Source organism: Arachis hypogaea, chromosome 20, assembly GCF_003086295.3.
Source record: "Arachis hypogaea cultivar Tifrunner chromosome 20, arahy.Tifrunner.gnm2.J5K5, whole genome shotgun sequence".
NCBI lineage: Eukaryota > Viridiplantae > Streptophyta > Magnoliopsida > Fabales > Fabaceae > Arachis > Arachis hypogaea.
This window is the reverse complement of record NC_092055.1, coordinates 144,456,493-144,475,678: the sequence shown is the minus strand read 5'-3', so window position 1 is coordinate 144,475,678 and position 19,186 is coordinate 144,456,493. Positions and strand designations below refer to the sequence as shown.

The 19,186-nt window shown below is 31.5% G+C and overlaps 1 protein-coding gene and 2 long non-coding RNA genes across 4 annotated transcripts; all 3 read right to left on the bottom strand.

Annotated features, from left to right (window-relative positions):
* Window positions 1-366: 366 nt before the first annotated feature.
* On the bottom strand, window positions 367-1,534 carry LOC140182901 (uncharacterized). Its single transcript, XR_011879223.1, has 2 exons — window positions 798-1,534; window positions 367-718 (listed from the first exon to the last, which is right to left on the bottom strand). It is a non-coding gene; the product is annotated as an uncharacterized lncRNA (long non-coding RNA).
* Window positions 1,535-6,360: 4,826 nt separating this feature from the next.
* LOC140182900 (uncharacterized) lies at window positions 6,361-8,274 on the bottom strand. Its single transcript, XR_011879222.1, has 5 exons — window positions 8,127-8,274; window positions 7,334-7,674; window positions 7,137-7,256; window positions 6,901-7,030; window positions 6,361-6,820 (listed from the first exon to the last, which is right to left on the bottom strand). It is a non-coding gene; the product is annotated as an uncharacterized lncRNA (long non-coding RNA).
* A 47-nt stretch (window positions 8,275-8,321) lies between these two features.
* Window positions 8,322-10,022, bottom strand: LOC112734976 (probable WRKY transcription factor 65). Of its 2 annotated transcripts, none has more exons than XM_025784527.3 (2): window positions 9,315-10,022; window positions 8,322-9,227 (listed from the first exon to the last, which is right to left on the bottom strand). In XM_025784527.3, the coding sequence occupies exons 1-2, from the start codon at window positions 9,473-9,475 to the stop codon at window positions 8,600-8,602; spliced, it is 789 nt and encodes a 262-aa protein (XP_025640312.1). In that variant the 5' UTR covers window positions 9,476-10,022; the 3' UTR covers window positions 8,322-8,599. The 2 variants fall into 2 exon arrangements, with proteins under 2 accessions (XP_025640312.1, XP_025640311.1); XM_025784526.3 differs by having other exon boundaries at window positions 8,322-9,230; window positions 9,315-9,980.
* Between the last annotated feature and the right edge of the window lie 9,164 nt (window positions 10,023-19,186).

Below are 19,186 nucleotides of genomic sequence, written 5' to 3'. Positions count from 1 at the left end.
ATCATGTTTGGTCGAATAATACCTGGTATGTGAAGTTTCGAGGCATTACTATGTGGGGTCTCAGATCTGTGCTCAAGTTTTGATTCTGAATTTTTGAGAAGACCATGAATGAATAATATATGAACTGGTTTTAGACATCTTAGAACCTTTTTCAACGATGAATAAAAGGGACTTAACAATTATGCATTAAAAAAGTATCGATTTTGAGGAAATTTAACAATTTAACAGTCTCTGAGATTGCTTTGTATTTTGAAATACGATTGTACAGAGTGGCATGGGGCCATTGTGTCAGCACAATAAAGATAACGTTTGGATGTTCTTCTATTACTATATATCTTCTCTTTCTTTCACAGGTATTACCATATCTATATCAAAACATGTGGCTGCTACCATCTTAATCATCATTAATGAAACCCAAATATACTTTAGAACATGGTAGTGTGGCAAATTAGTATCCCTACAAATTAATATGGGTACCAGATATACTGTTCCTATATATGCGCTTGTAGAAAAATTAACATATAACAAATTGATAGGTACCATACCATAGGAATCTCCTCTAAAAAAAACTAGAAAGAAATTGATATTCTATATGCTGCTAACATATACATCAATTTTGACATATTTGTATATTTCTGGTTACAAGTGAAGTAGTAGAGCTTGGAAACCTTCCTGCTTTCTCTTCATTGATCACTTAGAGTTAGGAACAACATAACACCTGCAAAAGGAATAAGAACCTTTCACTCTCTGAGTACAAATTCAGAAAGAAGAGACAAAGATATCTAATATCATCTTACAGTGAAACAATAAAGTCTGGGTTTTCTGCTGTGCCTTCTTGCATCTTTTCTTCTGAGTCTTTCAAGCATTTGTTCATCTGTTAAGATCCTCCCTGGTGAACTGAGGAACACTGAGGGACGAATCGGAGGAGACCACAAGCCGCTTTTCTCGTAATCAAAGTCGAACTGTGATCCATCGTAGAACTTCTCAAGCAGCCTATCTGAAACAGACTTTGGAACAAGCTGAACATGAACCTTTCTTGGAGAGGCCTCATGTGAAACACTGGTTTTAGCAACCATTTCTGAAAACAAAACAATGGCAAAAGAAGAAGTGAAGAGTGATAGATAATATGCCAAGGTGGTAGTGCATGTGAGATATAGAGGTTGAAAAAGGAGACAAATTTTGAAGAGGGACTAATGATTCAGAAGGTGGGAACAGTGACAAGGACTTGTATGGCTGTATGCAATCATAGATCACTAATGTTAGATGTTTTCAGATCCCTTTGGTGTATGTTTGAATGGCATTGGCATGTGTTCAGATGCTGTAATGTGAGTTGTGAGCCCTTTGCAATTAAGAAGACTTTGTTTGGTGGAAATGGAGGAACATAACTCCATTATTTCATGGCCCTACTTCATGAATTATCCTCAAGTTTTTCCATTTTTGTTGTTTCTCAGCACTGAACCATATGTGTGGCTAATCATTTCTGGTACCCACCTATATATCTTCCCCATATTGTGAAGGGATACCTTTCAAAGAGGAATCTTGTGGAGATACTCCCTCAATTTTTATAGTATTAGTTTTTAATGCGATAAACAAAATAAATGAATAGTGTATTATCACATTATTAAAAATAATTAATTTTTAAGCTTATTACTTAAAATGTTATCTAAATGTATAAATTTGATCATTTTTGTTTATTGTCTTAGCATCAATATATATATATGAAAATGCCAATGAGTAATAGCTCAAATGGCATAGATTCCCCATACTCAATTAAGAGGTTGCGTGTTCGAGTCTCTTATCTTTTCAAATTGCCAATGAATAATAACTCAAATGGCATAGTCTCCCCATACTCAATTAAGAGGTTGCGGGTTCGAGTCTCCTATCTTTGGTAAAATATATATATATATATATATATATATATATATGAAACTTGTACCGTGGAATTCATCAGTAGTAATTAAATAGAATTGGACATGGGGGCAGGGTTAGCTTGATAAAATATTCTGACGTGAGAATTGATAGCCAGTGGTCCAGCAAGACCAACTTGTCAACCATTTGATTATTCTGTGCTTTTTTTTTTTTTTCAGATGTAAAATGGTTGGCATGTACGGAGAAATTAGGTGCATATTTTAAATTTGTTTTTGCATGCATATATGTGTGTATGTTGGGTGGCTAACTCCGGCCTTTATTCATTGTGTCTAGTTAGAATGTCAGAACGTGATGATGAAGTGAACATATGAGATACGTGCATCCCAAAAACCCTCGAGGGAATAAATCTTACCATCATTTCATTACCACTAAACAATAACACGATCCAGTGCCAACAATGATGGCTAAGTATCAATGATTCCTCTGGGAATATTTCTGTTTTTAGCAACATGGGTTTGTGAATTCCCTCCGTTTATTCCCAAAAATTTCAATTGAAATTGTGGTAGGCCCTGAAACAAAGAAACAAAGATCTGCCGAGGTTGCAAATTGTAAAGCTTCGCAGTGTTCACAGTTGGATGAACGAATCCATAACCTTTGAGGGGCCAGAGCCCAAAAGTGAAAAACCAGAGGATGGGGGAAGGAACCAGAAAATTGGAGAATTGGGCTGCACTAAAAGCCTTCTTTTTGTTACTTCTGAACTTGCTACTGGGCTCACTGGGCTCTACCTAATTTTACTTATTCATGCTAGTTTAGCTCATATAATAGGCCCGTTAAAGCTGATTTTTAACAAAAACATATAAGAAACAGATAAATCAAACATGATATCGTGGCCCAAAAAAAAAAACAAGCCATGTTATAAATTAATTATGAATGTAGATGTCCTACCATTCATAACGGAATATTATTCATAATAGATATTTTTATTAATAATAAGTGAATTGGGTCATATTTAATCTAACTTATTATGAGTGATAGGACATCCACGCTCGTTATTGATTTATAACACAACATATGTTTTGGATTGATTTTTAGATTTTTTTATAGAAAAATATTTTATTTATAAAAATAACCAAACAATACTTACAAGTAGAAAAAGAAAAATTAGATCTAATTCAAAATAAGAAGATAGATATTTTCTATATTAAACTATGTGCTAACAATGAATGCAAATTTCAATTAAAAAAAACTCAATAAAAATAAATTTGAACCTCTTTAATTTTTACATCTACACATAATGTACTGTAATATTTTGAGATATCATTTTTTTAATTAAATATAAATATTTTTTTGATCTAAACATATTTTTAAAGACATCTCCATCATCATCACCACCATCAATAATAACAATAATAAAGTTTTATTTTACTAAGTGGAGTAGGCTACATAGTCAAATAATTTCATTGAACCCTATTATGTATGATGTTTACAATGAGATTATTTACATTTAGATCTACTTTAACCACCTCATATATGATCTCTTTGGGAGGAGAATTTTTCTCTAACTTTCACCACCTGTTTATCTTCTATATGATCCACTCTCTTAAGTGGATGGACTATCTATCTTTTTTTTTACATGTTCAAACCATCTTAGATGAGATTCTACCATCTTTTTCAATAAATAAATGCTATTCAAACCTTCTCTTTTATATCTTCATTTCTTATTTTGTTCATACATATTTGACCGTTTATTCATCTTAGTATCTTTATCTCTAACATACTTAACTTATATTCATGCTCACTTTTTGTTGTTTAACACTCTATTTCATATAATGTAATTGATATAATAACTAAAAAGATTAGTACTATGTTAAACTAAAATCTAAGCAAAAATTACCACAAAAAAAAAAAATATACTATAAGAAGGTTATTAAAATCTGAAATCTATAAAAAACCAAAAATATAACCACAAATAGAGAAACTAATTAAGGAGAGGTAGAAAGAAAGAGAATCGGATGAGAAGTGAGAAGAAATAGATAAAGAAAAAAAAGAAGAGGGAAGGCAACAAAAAATGGAAGGAAGAAGATAGAAAAAAAGAGGAGTGCCTGAAATAAAGGGACGGAATTGAAGATGGAAAAAAGAGAAGGAAAATATTTACTTTCCTATTTTCTAGAGAGAGAGTTTATTATGGTATTTTCAATTGGTTTTTAGACTTTCAACTTGCAACTTTTTAAAGAGAGAGAGAAATTTATTATAATATTTTCAATTGATTTTTAGACTTTGAACTTACAACTTTTTTAATTTTGTTATGTGACCAAATGATTATTTTTATTGTTTTTGAAAAGAAAAATAAATTGTGCATGGAAGCTACATAGACTAATGATTAATATTTAGAGTCTTTTACCAAAATAAATAAAAAATGAACTCAAATCGATTTTCTTGATCCAACATTATTTACATTTGCTATGTTTTATTTAGAGTAAATTACAAAGAGTCCAAATTGTTTACCTATATGTACAAATTTTGTATTGGATATGAGCAACTTAATATTTTTAAAACCATTCATAAATTACACCAATACCAAGCTATGTTTAAATATATATAATTCTAAATTTAATTTTTAATCATAATTTAATCATTTTTTTTTATTTTTGATCCAACATTATTTACATTTGCTATGTTTTTCTTACCGAATATTTTTCCTTTTTTCCCTCTTCAGTTTCATGGAATTCCGATTCCTATCCTAAAAGGTGTTGCATTCATGGGCAAAGTTGGCCTCGGTGGAAAGCTACGCATGGTGAGCAAGTTCTTTTCATTAAAATTTTGCCACTTAAATATTTGAAAGCCTAACTTAGAGTCTTTATAGCAGTATTGTGCTGGCCATTCTACTAAAGAGCTTAATGATATACTAATGTTGCATCCTATTTCCAGTTATTAAAGCTTTCTTTTTAATATTTTCTCACCAATTTTTATTGGATCTCCTGTATGATTTTCTGTTGGCATCTTCTAAAAATGATACAAAAATGATATTATTTGCCCATGTTTTGGACTTGATCATTTGATCGGTATGCTTTTGACAAACAATATATGATCTATAGCTAAATAATTTCTACTACTTCATCCCTAAACTATTCACTAGAGCTTGATTGAATTTAACTAGAACCATGCATCCTACAGTAAAATTGAGGACATCATATCTATTTGTTCCATCAGATCTTTAGCTTTCATAATTTTCATTTCCTTTAAAGATGTTTGAAACAATACCCTTCTCTGAAGCTTCCAAGAATTGTAGATTGCTTTGCTATATTAAGTCAAATTTTAACAAATTGGTTGTCTGGTTTATTTATTTATATATCAGGTTAGCTTGGTAATTTATCAGTCTAATTATTTGATGATGCAGGTCCTAAGAATAGAGAAAAGGGTAAATATGGTGGCAAAGCTAGGCTACAACCTTATGTTGTACCAAAGCAAGCTGAAAAGGTTTTAGAAAAACGGAAGGTCTAGGAAATATGATAGTTATAGGTTGCAACAATCTGAAAGAGGTTTTTGATGCTATATTCATCACAGAATGAAAGGTTGCTAGTGTTGTTAATAATTTGTAATTTTTTATCCATTATTATCACTTGGTGTTATAGCAATATAGCCATCATACTCTGTCCTTTGTTCGACATGTTTAATCACAGTCTTTTGTGGATGTGTTTAAATTGTAACTATTATGCAGATAAGTACTTAAGTGGTTAAAAAAAGAAGCAATGAGTAAAATAACCATGAATCAGTTTTTTTGAGCTCATGTATGAAATTACGGTGGTTCAAAACCGTCGCATTTTTTTAAAAGACTCACATAACTTTGCGGCGGTTTCAAAACCGTCGCAGATTTTTTTAAATCCACTAACTAAAATAGCGCAAAATCAATTATCTGATTTTACTATGGTTGTGCCAGCAGTTCGTTCGAACTGCTACAAAATCAAATCTCCACTCCCTAAACCACAACGTTCTTGGAACCGTCGGTATGTCGTTTTACGGCAGTTTAAAACCGCCGCTATTCGCCGTGTCTCTTGTAGTGGATGGAGAAGATGAAGACGTGGTCTGACTTTGAGGAGATGACGAACAAATTTGCCAATGGAGAACACGGCGATACGACAATGGAGGAAAGGCCAAGAGGAAGTAGCATGGTCTGATGAGACGATGGAAGAGACACGATGATGAACAAGACGCCGGTGACGGAGGTAAACGATGGTGTCATGGTTATGGATGAGGTCAGAAGAGCGCTTGAGAGAAGAAGAGAGAGTCGAGGGGTAGGGGAGTATGGGGTTGAGTGTGTGTGTGTGAGAGATGAGAGTAGCGTCGTTTGAGTCTAGGGATTACTTGGTTGGAAATTGCATTTTTCAACTTTAGTATTTATATTATTCAATTATTTATTTATTAAATGTGCAGATCCGCGAATTTGCGAATTGGATACGTGGATATAAATGTAATAGCTGGTATCCGATTCTATCAGAATGCAGATTGAATAATATTCGTAAAATACGAATCGGGTGCGGATAAATACCACAAATTTGTGAATATTATCCAATCCATGTGTAGCCCTACAAGCAATTTAAATATTAGGAAAAAGGACAGATAGGTCCCAAACCTTTTAAGTTTTTGACAAATACATCCCTGATAAAATCTAAACACAAAAAAATCTTTAACTTTAACAAATGGAGGACAGTTTAATCTTTCCGTCCATTTGCCTCTCATACACCAAATAGAACTGACTGACGTGGTTGAAACGGTGTCCAGGTGTCCGTTACGGTGCCACGTTAGAAGGGGGATAAAATTTGAAAGACAAATAGGTCCCTGCTGTTGAAAACGGCGTCGTTTGAGGGCAGTAGCCTGAGACAAGCTTCGCGGACATCCATTGAATCCTTAGCATCAGGCTTCAAGAGACGATCCTTCACCATCTACACACACCCTACATCAACCACATACATGCATACATACATACATACAACATGAACAACGAGAGAAAAAAAAATAAGAAGGTAGCTTTACCATGACAACAATATGATCGGGAACAAGTTGACCTTTCTCCATATACTATTTAGCAAGCTTTCCATTATCACTGCTAGTGGCGATCTCAGCCCTAAGCAAATCACCCAACAGTAACGTGCACTAAACCGTACTTCACAAATCACATACGAGTAATGAGTAAGTGAAGCGTTGAAGGAAGAAAGGGATTAATAATAATCATAATAATCATAATAAAGAGGGAGAGGGAGCAAACCAACCTTGTGTTTGATAAGCTCGTATTGAGTGCCTTTTCCGGAAGCAGGAGCACACGAAATCATAATCTAAAGAGGCTCATAATCACGTTAAGGCTGTGCATCGATTCCAAGTGTGGCCACAATCTGAAAATCAAAGTCAACTACAGGATCAGCTGATGGAAAGGAAGATAGAAATTGAAATTGTGAGAATAGAATGATACCACGAAACTTGAATTGGAATTGGGGAAGTGAAAGGGGAAGAGGAAGAGACAAAGACGGCGGCGCCGCAATGGAGAGTGAGGGCACAAGAAGAAGGATGATGACGAAGAGTTGAATTAGAAGAAGACCAGTAGCTGAGAAGTGAAGTAAGTGTTTTGGAATTAGCGAAGCTGATGGTGATGGATGGAGTGGCAAGGGACGCCACTGCCACCATGTTGATGCTCATGGCTTCGTTTCCAATTATCCCTATTTGCAAAACGACGTCGTTTTTATCAGCAGGGACCTATTTGTCTTTCGAACTTTATCCTACTTTCAGCATAGCACCGAAATGGACACCTGAACACTATTTTAATCACATCAGTCAGTTTATTTGGTGTATGAAAGACAAATTTACGAAAGGATTAAGTTGTCCTCTGTTTATTAAAGTCAAAAATTTTTTTATATTTAAATTTTGTTAGGAATATATTTATTAAAAACTTAAAAAGCCAAGGATCTATGTGTCATTTTTCCTAAATATTAAACCAATACGACAACCAGTACGTTTATTTAGACAGGTATTAAAACTTCATTCATAAATCACAAGTCGTATAGTTGTATAATTTGTTGCAATTTATGGTTTATAAACCAAAAAAAAAAAAAATACAAGCCGTTGAATTGCATTCAAAGATTCATTCATGTATTTTTTTTATATAATCTTTTTATAGAATAAAAATAATTTTAATTTTTTAATCAATTATTTTTTAAAAAATAAAAGATTTATAAAATAGATATACAGAGACGTAATAGAAATGTTACCTGTTGTATGTATTCCGTAGGTAAAGCTGTGATGATCTAGTACTCTACTAGTAGAAAATATATGAACTTCAAAATTTGATTACCATTTGAATGTAAGATATGTGATATGTATTGAGTTATTGTATAACTATATGATATATATGGTGCTGGGAATCGAAGGAAAATGAGAGAAAAGATGGGGGACCACACAAAAAATAATAGAAGATGGTGATAGACGGCCAAGTTATGCTAATTACAACCACGTTCAGACATACAAGATACAACACATACACATACCCTCCCTAATTAATCTTTTTTTAATCTTATTTATTCCCCTTTTCATCCCCACTTGTTCCCATTTCTCTCTTTTTCTATTTTCTTTTTCTTTTTTTTTTTTTCCTATCCTCAACAAACCGAAATTATAAAGAAAAAGAAAATAATTGAAAATGTAGAGTATAATTCCGATCCAAGCTGTAGCACCACCAGTTCCGTAATCAACTTGGGGTCCCACACCAGCGCCGCCGTTGCTCCGCCGTCTCCAAGAGCCCCCGCCGGAACACAAGGGAGCACTCGGGCAGCTCTCCGAGGTCCGCAAAGAGCGAGTCGTCGTCGTCCCCCATGGGCAGCACCACCGAGGCCGCCACATCCGCATCGTCGTAGCCAGAGAATATGGGGCTGTCCAGTACGGCGGGCGAAGACGTGGTGGGAGCCCCCGAGATGTCACGGAACCAGCCAAGGTCATGAATGATGGAGTCGTGGCCCTCAAGATCCGGTTCGACCGGGTCCACAAGTAGGTCCTCGGCGGAGGGCTGGGGCTTCTTATTAGACGATCTATTGTGGTTTCGTGAAGAAGGCCATGGATGGTTGTGTTCGCATGAATATGTAACTACCAGCATAGTGGGGTCCACTCGGCTTCTCTCTACCTGCTTTCTCGCCGGACACCCCTTTGAGCTGCTACATCTGTAGTATCCTCTCGGGTAAGGGGAACCTTTTATGGGTTTCTGGCCATACTTCCTCCATGCCCATGAATCTGAGGGTGGTGGAGTGTTGTTTTCCCCTTTTAGCCTTGGTCCTTCTCCCTCCTTTATTCTTATATGCACCACCCTTTTTTCTACGCCTCGCCTGCTTTAATTAACCACCAATCATTATTACTTACATATATAATTCATTTACTTAATTAATAGTTCATTATTCGTTAAATAAACTAACCTTCTCTTACTTGAAGATGATGGAGAAGAAGTAACCAAGGCATCAATGTTGAAGAGGGTGGAATTTGAAGGAGGGGAGTCCGCACCATCATTGTCTTCTTGTTCCTTCATATACAGATTTCTGCTACTCCTACTACTCCTGTTCCTCAACTTACTATCCATGTTTAGGTGCAAAAATAACTCCTTTGATTTGACTATTGATCCCACAAGAAACCGTACCACTGATCGATGCTGATGCTGATGCTTAATTATATTGTGGCTGTGGCTAAGCGCCTAAGCTATAGCATTGAAATCAAAATTAGGGTTATTATAGCTAAGCTAATAGATTCTATGTATTCCAATACTGACGATGAAAATTGAAGAGAGGTGAGAGAACAATTAAAAATGGGGATTCATGTTGACAGATTGGCCAACCTATCTCTATGGCCCTTTCTTTATTAGACGACGTGCGATCAAATACTTCATCAGATCGTAACTCATACTCATTTATATCAATAAATAAAAAAGATATCCAATTATATATGTCATATGAAAGCAACCCTGGCTTTCTTTAATGTACTCATTATTTTATATGAGATTTTTCCAATAAGGATAAGCCCTTTCTTTATTTTTTGAGGGGCCTAAAGTCTTCCCCCTCTTTTGTCATATGTGCAAGTACCCTTTCAACGAAAATTTAGTATAGTTTTTTGCTTACATATGCATCTCGCCTGCTCTCAATAAATTAACTGCTGGCTTCTTATGGATGGAATATAATGCCGCATCTAGAAGAATAATACATACACATGTATAGGATTATTAACCATTCTAATTTAGTCCCTAGCTATGATTTTAAACTTGGTTTTTTTCCACATTTACAGCCTCAGTTAGGCTATAATGTAAAGAAGGTACTTAGCACATAAATTAAGAAAAAGGGTGCAAACTTTTCACCAAACTTTAAAAGGGGGGGCGGAGGGGCCTCACCATGATAATAAACTTGCTTTCTTTCCAATAAAAATACAGACATGTTGATGTTTGCATGTGGGGTTTCCTTAACCTAAACCAACGAGAATTTTATCCATATAGAAGGGATAATAATATTTATTAAATCGGATGGCTATTGTGGAATTAGAAAAAGTTTTAGGCCACCACTTTTATTAAAATATAGCTAACATTTAATTATTAAAAAAATATAAAATTTCATATTATTAAATATAATTTTATATCATTAAAAATATTAATAATAACTAATTAATAATTACAAATCATAAAATATACTTGTTCATTAGTACTATTGTTATGAATTATGTGTGTCATTGCGAATTATCATCAACATCATCATCATATTATTTGCTATCAACATTAAATATTTAAGGGTTTTGTTCACTAATATCTAAATAACTACTATCTGTTCAAAATGTTCAAAATGTAACACGAATAAATTATTAGAAACTTAAATATTTTAATATTTTAAATATTAAATATATTTAAAAATTGTATATTTTACTAATAATAAATGAAATTAAACTCTAAAGTAGTCTCTGAAATTTACAAAATGTATCGATTTAATTCTTCACTTTTCAATTGTACTATATATATCTTCAAGATAAAAAAATGCATCAAGTTACTCCCTCTCGAATTTCCATTCAATTGGCTTTCCGACGGGAGTGACTTGGCAAATGATTGTCACGCTGGACAATAGAAAATGTCGTCGTATTAAGTTTTGGCGCTAAATTTATGACAAGACGACACCATTTCAACTAGAAAGGAATTACAAAACGTTCAAACCCACTATATTCAAAGAGATCACTTCATCTTCTTCATTTTCTTTGAACTGAAAGCTCCAAACCCTGGCATTTGGGAGTCCTGGTGAGGATTTTCGGGGTGAAGCAATTTCGAGCTCAGAGGAACCTGGTCATCGTTGGCTTAACATGGTTGTCGATTTAGGCAAAAGACTTTGCACCTGCCAGTTCTGGATGTTAATAAGTGATATTTTTTACCTTTACAATAACTTTATTTTCAGTTTCAATATGAGTAGCTTTTTTTGAATTATTATGTGACTTGGTTTGTAGTTGAACTAGTTTTTTATTAATTTACTGTAGGCATTCTATGTGTTTATGTTTGTGCTGCTCTTGTACGGGTGGACAAGAGACTAGAGGATTTCTGTCACCCCTTGGTCACAATAAAATCATACAAGAAGACCTATGAACATTACATCAATCCTCTCCCAGGCCAATCCATGTAGAAAAAATCAGTCTACAATCAGCCACAAACTCCTAACATTAAACGAAAACTAGAAAAATTCACGACCAAAAGAAGAAAGGACGCTGATGAGGATACTAATGGAATAAGAAAGCTAAGCAAATTGTTACTCTAAAGAGACAACTAAAACCATTCACATGCACATATTGTGGAGTAAAGGGCCACACTAAGAGAGGACGTAAACAGAAGAGAGGCGATGAGGTTGATGTTGCTCTTGCAGTTGCAGCAGCTGCTGTGGCGGCTTTCAAGGCCAAAGCTACTCTTACTGGGAGTACACCTGCAGTTGAAGTAAGTAACATTGCCAACGAGGCACGGCAAGTAGATGAAGCTCCTTCTAGTGCAGGTGTCCAAAATTCTCCTCATCTAGTTGTTACAGACAACCTTCCACCACTAGTGGCTACACCTTAAGTTGTAGAGGTTGACTTATCCCAACCAAATTATGGTGAAACACAAGATGAGATAAAAATTTTCAAAACCTTTGTTTTTTACTTCTTTGTCATAGCTCTCCTATTCACACTAACTTGAACTAATTTTCTAATTTTACTCAGGCACCACCACCACCAACAACATAAAGGCCATATAAATTATCAACTAAAAGGAGGAACTCACCACCACCAGTAACTGCTTCTGTTGATTCTATGCAATGAGCAAGTGCAGCAACATCTTTTAAGTTGGAAAATTTTTTGAAGTTTGTTCTAATACCAGGGTTCAATGCACCAAGGAAGAAAAACACTTGATATTGGATGTACTAGCTGCTGATGTTTGATTATATATGGAATTTGGAAATTGGTTGTTTTTTTTTTTTATTTCTATTTAAGAATAGCACATAACCAAACTGTATGGTTTATTTTTTTTTAGTAGTAAATACTTTATAAGAGTTTAAACTTAGAGATCTTCTTGGTTCAGAATCTAGTGGCTGTATTATGGTGTTTATCATTATGTGGTCTATTGATAGTGTGTTATATTGACAATACATTATTTATAATAAAAAAATTGCTATTATCAATTTACTTGTTCTATTCATTCAGTTTAAATTTTATTTTTGTAAAATCTATCTACACAGAATACACCAATAAACCAAAAAATTTCCATACATTCATTAACAAATACTTTTAAATACAGTTCTTACATTTTTACCATCACAACTAAAACTACAACTAACAAGAAAAAAAAATCAGCAATCCTAACATTTGTATTATATATTTCTGGATCCTTAATTCAGCCTCCAAATTACCAATCCTCAAAGCAAGACTGACACTCACTTCTTCATTGTTGTATGCTACAACGTCTTCCAAATTCTCATTATCATCTTATACAATGTCTGGCCATCGAAAAAGTCCACACCATCTTTTTCCACTACTTTGTGAGCAGCAAATTTAAGAGTTAGCATAAAAATACTCAACAACAATTCTTAAGGAAACACTCACATTGTAATTCGGGCATCCAAAGAAGGGCTTATTTGAGTGGGTATCTGTTCCAAACCATCGGAGCACAGGACGTTTTTCACACCCACACCGCTCTGGCACTTGCAAGGATCTGCTCCGACTTGGCGTCCTTGTCATTGATCGAATAGAACTCCCGTCTCTTTCATTTGCACGTCCAACCATCGTTTCAACCAGCACAGCAACGGCAACGAAATTGGGGATCAGGGACTAAATTGGGTTAAACATTTTCAATTGCCACATCATGTTACCGTTAGACACTCTAGCGTGGCAATCATTTGCCAGGTCACTCCCGCCGGAAAGCCAGTTGAACGGAAAATTTGAGAGGGACCAACTTGGTGCATTTTTTCAATTTCGAGAACATAAATAATGCAATTGAGAAGTCAGGGACTAAATCGATGCATTTCGTAAATCTCAGGGACTATTTTGGGGTTTAACTCCAATAAATGTCTTAACAAGAAGTATTTTTAGGATATCAAATGGCAAATTTATATTTAAATTACGTATGCAAATTATATATAATTTTTTACAAAATAAATATCTTAATTAATTGATAAAAAATAAATTACTTGAGATGGTATGTAGATTATATAACTTAATTAAAAGGACTTTATTTGGTTCAAATCTTAAAAATAGTAAACAAAAATATTTTTATTGAATTATATATAACAAAGTATTTTAGAAAAAAATTGAACACCAACTCATATCATATTCTTTTATATTATACATATAAAAAAACTTATTTACTACATGATTTGTGAATTTCAAATTTGTTCGAGGGATTCCTTTCAAATTGATACAAGGTTGTCACAATATAATCGCATAGGCCAAAACTTTAACGTATATTATCCATCATGATCTTACGCAAAATAATTACAAGCTCTTTCTAACCAAAGTGTAGGAATACAACTTTTTATATTCGTTTTCATAAACGCTTGATGCCGCATTTGAGCAAATTTCAACTTTTTCCAAGTTGGTGAAAAGAATAAAATATGTATAAATTTAAGTATATTTAATTTCATCTAAAATTAATAATTAAAAATTATTAAATAATTTAATATATTTAATTAAATTTATTAATTTTATATAAATTAACGGTATCTGAATTTTCACCGTACATATTACTGTAGCTATAGTCACCAAAAAAAAATATTACTGTAGCTATCTTCGGCCTTCACACATCTCTAGTGGTAAGTTATAATAGATGATACATGATTAAGATTATGATTGCTTTCTGAAATGGATATATTATATGTTAATAAGTGATTATCGACTTAATAATTACATAATATAAACAAACATATCATTAATTAATTAATTAATTAAGTGAATAGGAAAAGGCAACGGTTACCAGCCACTTCAAATTGTTACAAGAACAAATAATAAATATATATTGATACAACATTTATTTGGGATATAAATTCTATATAATGTGTATCTTTCGAAAAGTTTAAATAACATTTGATTTTTGTCATTATGCATTCTCTTATATAATATTCAAATCCGTAATGTTTTGACTAAGTCACCCATTGCTGGCTGTGTCGCTGTCAAGATGGAAAGGGATAAGTGCTATGGTATTGGCCATTGTGTTACATCAAAAATATCAAAGACCAGAAAACAAATAAATCTTATAAGGTTACTCGAAGCGTGAAGCAATGCAACAACTATTTTTATATTCTTGATATTTTATTATTCTCCAACAACCCTAATTTCATATTGCGAGGCTCTTTCCCACAAGCCAATTTTCTTTTCTAGCTATAATTTTATCAGAAATAATAATATTTTAAATACCAATATATAACTTATTAATCTACCCCAAAAAAAAAATCCATAACTTTTTAGCAATGATCCAGTGTTTTAAAATATGCGTATTCAATTTTTACAGCTAATTTTTATGTAAATAATGGTTGTTAAAAACATAAACACCCATGCATATACGAATTTAGATATTCTAAATTTTAAATTTTTATTTAAAATAGTAGAGTATGATCTTTTATTTTTAAATATTTTTTTATTTCGCCTATAAAATAAATCGTGAAAAATTATACTTTATTTTTTAAATTAAAATTTAAAATTTAAAGAATTTAAATTTCGCATATACTATATTAAGTACTAACAGAGAATTATTATTGTGTCTTTTATGTAAAAAAAAAAAAAAAAAAAAAAAAAAAAAAAAAAAAAAAAAAACTATAACGTATTTCTTAGGTTTCTTGTTCCCCAAACTTTGACTAGCTTTCCTTGCGGCATTATTGTTGCTACTTGCTACTATTATTCTCCTTGAATCATTTCAAACTATCGTTTTTGTTTATTTTATTGCACATCGTCAAACGCCTCATAAAGTCACTGCCACAATTCAAAGAAACAGAAGTTTCCTAATCTCTTCCCGTTCATATTTTTAAGTTATCATCAGATTTCTTTAGAGTTTATCCAACACAAATTAACCATCCCATATGACAGTATTTAATTCCTTTCCATGGTATTCTAAAGTTGATTTTTCTCCTTTTTTTTTAAGTTCTAGAACATTAATGTACTTCCATCTATTAATGAGATGCGAAAATAAAACTTCTCTCTCTTCTCCAACATGCTACATATATATATATACTTGTCATTTTATTATCTAAGGAAAATGGATAATGGTGTACCTTTAAAAGATAGTAAATATATAGTACTAGTGGTTATTAAATAAAATGATATGATTGGTTTATATTGATCCCAAATTTAATAGTGTAAAGTTTTCACCTTTCTGGTGAAGCTTAACTTGAACAAATCTTGTTATATTTTTTACATGAATGAAGTATATATATTGAATCATTCATTCAATAAATTTATCTATAGTGCTAATCATCCCAATCATTGTGCGATTACCTTAGAAAATATAGACAAGAATATGATACGATCTTAATTAATACGGCACTAGTAATGATATCCACCTATTATTGTCTGTATGTTCCGATTTTCAAAGAATAATGTGCGATGATCCCAAGGCCCACTGACAAGCAGCTAACCAATGCAATGTAATTCACGTGCTTATAGAATCCAGATCCATGTAATATGTTACTTGCATTTAATTGGAAGACTTTTTTGCACCAGTCTTTTTTTTTTAAATATATAAATCAGTAAAAATGGTCTATTGGGAGATATAAAAATTGGACCATAAGAATTCACAATAACTTTAGGTGCTCACTGTTTCAAGATTTGAAATTTTACCCGTATTTTTTAATAATATGACTTTATAAATAAAATGTTATGTTTAAAAACAAGGTTAGTTTTAGGGTGGGAATGAAAAATATCTTTGTATCTTTTGATACTTTTATAATATGAGAAATAGGAGTGAACATGGTCCGGTCCAGATCGATTCAAAGATTTGGTTCGGTTTCAAATATTTTAGGAACTAATTTGGTGTGATTTTATTAGATTTAGGGTCGGGTAAGAGTCTTAAAAATAGACTCGGTCATTATTTCGGGTCGGATCCGGATCATAGTTCGGGCCACCCGAATTCGGTCCTGTGGCCTGATCATTATACACAATTAATATGTGTTATTAGTGATGGATGATGGCTATTCTTATGTGGAATTTAAATATCGTAAACTTTAATATTTTGTGTTATTAGTCATTATAAACTATAAGTTAATGTTTTATGTTTAAAATGTATAAGACTAACTAGATTAATGCATAATATTGTGTTATTTGTATTTGATTTAAATATTTGGTGTTATTAGACAATATTATTATTAATTGTGATTATGTTTTAATTTTAGAGAATGGTTGGTTCTTGTTATATTTTTCTAAGTGAATTTTACCATGTCAAATAATGGTTAGAGTTTTAGAAATTTAGATATTTTCACATGCTAGTTTACAAGAAAGTAATGTTAACAACCCGATTTTCACCCGATTTTTACCCGGTATAATCGTGGCAAAAGTGTGTAGGTTTCATCGAATTTAGAGTCGAGTTCGAGTCTGAGTCACATTAAACTCGATTTCATCAGACTCATAAACACTCCAATGAAAAAGTATGAGATGTTGCTTTGTTAATACTAATTTTGTTTAAAAAATCTCATTTAAAAAAAAAGGAATGAACCTTTATTTTTATGTCTTAGTACCTGTCGTTGCAACTTCTAAATTATTTTATACTCATATTATCCATAATTCATCTTTTTATTTGATTCTTTTTATTTTATTCTTCTACTTAGAGTCTCTGTTTTTTTAAACAAAAACTTATTTAAACGTCTTATAGATACAAGTTATTTGTTGATGAGTGTTTTAACAATTTTTGGTAGGAAATAAATTATTGAAAAAAAATTGAGATATTTTCATTTATTTTTTAATTATATTTGGATGTGAGATTCAAACAAGAAATTTGAGGGATAGGAAACAACTTGGCTATCACTAGGCAAGACAACTTCTTGTTATATATTAGTTTTTTTTAAATATATTATATAACTATATATTATATTTCCTAATTAATATATATATTCTAAAATATTCAATTAAATATTATTAGTTTAATTATTCTGTTAATCTTTAAAATTTTATCAAATTTATAATTAGTTTATTATACTTTTTTTTCTTTCAATTAGATCTCTATATTACTTTTAATTTTGTAATTAGATTTTTTTCATTCAAAAACGTTAAAATTAACGAACATTTCTCCTAAAAAATATATGGGTGATCTAATTATTTTTTTAATTGTGGATACCTTTAGTTTGAAAAAAATTATTCTGTTAACTCTAATATTTTGTACACTGACAAGGACCTAATTATAAATTAAAAGCAAAATAGAGACTCAATTGAAAGAAAAAAAAGTATAGAGACCTAATTACAAATTTAGTAAAATTATAAAGACTAACAAAGTAATTAAATTAATATTATTTTTATATTTATTTAATTTTTTATTTTTATTTTATATTCACTTTTTCTTAAATTAACTATTTTTAATTGTACAAAATTATTAAAATAAACATTAAATTTTATTAAATATCTATAAAAAATAAACAAAAATATTTTTATTAATCATAAAATATTTACTTTGTTAATTTATAGATATTTAATAAAATTTAATATTTATTTATTAATTTTGTACAATTAAAAAAATAAGAAATTCAAAAAAGTGAATATAAAATAAAATTAAAATAAAAATATAAAAATAATATTAAATTGAATAATTTATAGTATATATATTAATTAAAAAATATAATATATAATATATGGTTATGTAATATATTTAAAAAGATATAATATATAACAAGAAGTATAGCTTGACATAGTGTCATCCAAGTTGCCTCCCATACTTTTAAGTCTCCTATTCAAATCCCACATCATTTCGACCACATAAATACTATAATTTTGAAGATAATTTTATTTGTTTATTAAGGTATAAAAAATAATGTTAAAATTAGTAAGATTAAAAAATATGAAAATTTTAAGAGAATTATAAAAAAAATAAAAAAGATTTATATAAGAACTAATTTAATAAATTTTATCATGTCATTTTTATATATTTTTTTTTCGAGTTATATTTGAAAAAAGAAATAATTTTTTTTTGGACTAAGAAAAAAACTATAAAGACCGTCAATAAAAAATAGAAAAATTCTCCACGTACAAGCGTTTTTCCATACAAGTTATACAAGTCATTTATTTCTTCTTCTTTTTCTTTTTCCATTACTCCTCTTTTTCTTCTCCTTCTTCTTCTTCTTCTACTTCGTTTTTGAAGTGTTTCATTTTCATCATCGTGTTTCTCCTCGTTCTTCTTTTAATTTTGCAACATTATGTATTTTTTTCTTCTTTGTTTGATTTTTTCCTCCCAAAAAGAATTATGAGAATATGAAATAAGAAAATGAAAAAGAAGAAGCAGCAGAAGATGAGGAGGAGAAAGAGGAAGAGTTCTGAATTATACATAAGGTGTATTTCAACGAATTTTGGGTGTATTTTTTAAATCCTTTGGGTGTATTTCTGTAATCCTTTGGGTGTATTTCTATAATCGTTTGGGTGAATTTCTGTAACCGTTTGGATGTATTTCTGTAATCGTTTGGGTGTATTTATGAAGTTCCATTATCTTCAAAACGATTTCAAAGCTTGATTTCAGAAACCATGAAAATCGAAAAAAAAAAAACGAAGCAAGAATACCAATGATAAACACTGATAAAACAACGAATGAAAAGGCAAAGAGAGAACGCACGAAGGAGATCAAATTTGG

Excerpts from the sequence above, each read along its gene's own strand:
- LOC112734976 (XM_025784526.3), bottom strand. The coding sequence starts at position 9,475 with ATGGATAGTAAGTTGAGGAACAGGAGTAGTAGGAGTAGCAGAAATCTG. Across the intron at positions 9,231-9,314 it reads TCATCTTCAAGTAAGAGAAG|CAGGCGAGGCGTAGAAAAAA; the intron begins GTTAGTTTATTT and ends GGTTAATTAAAG.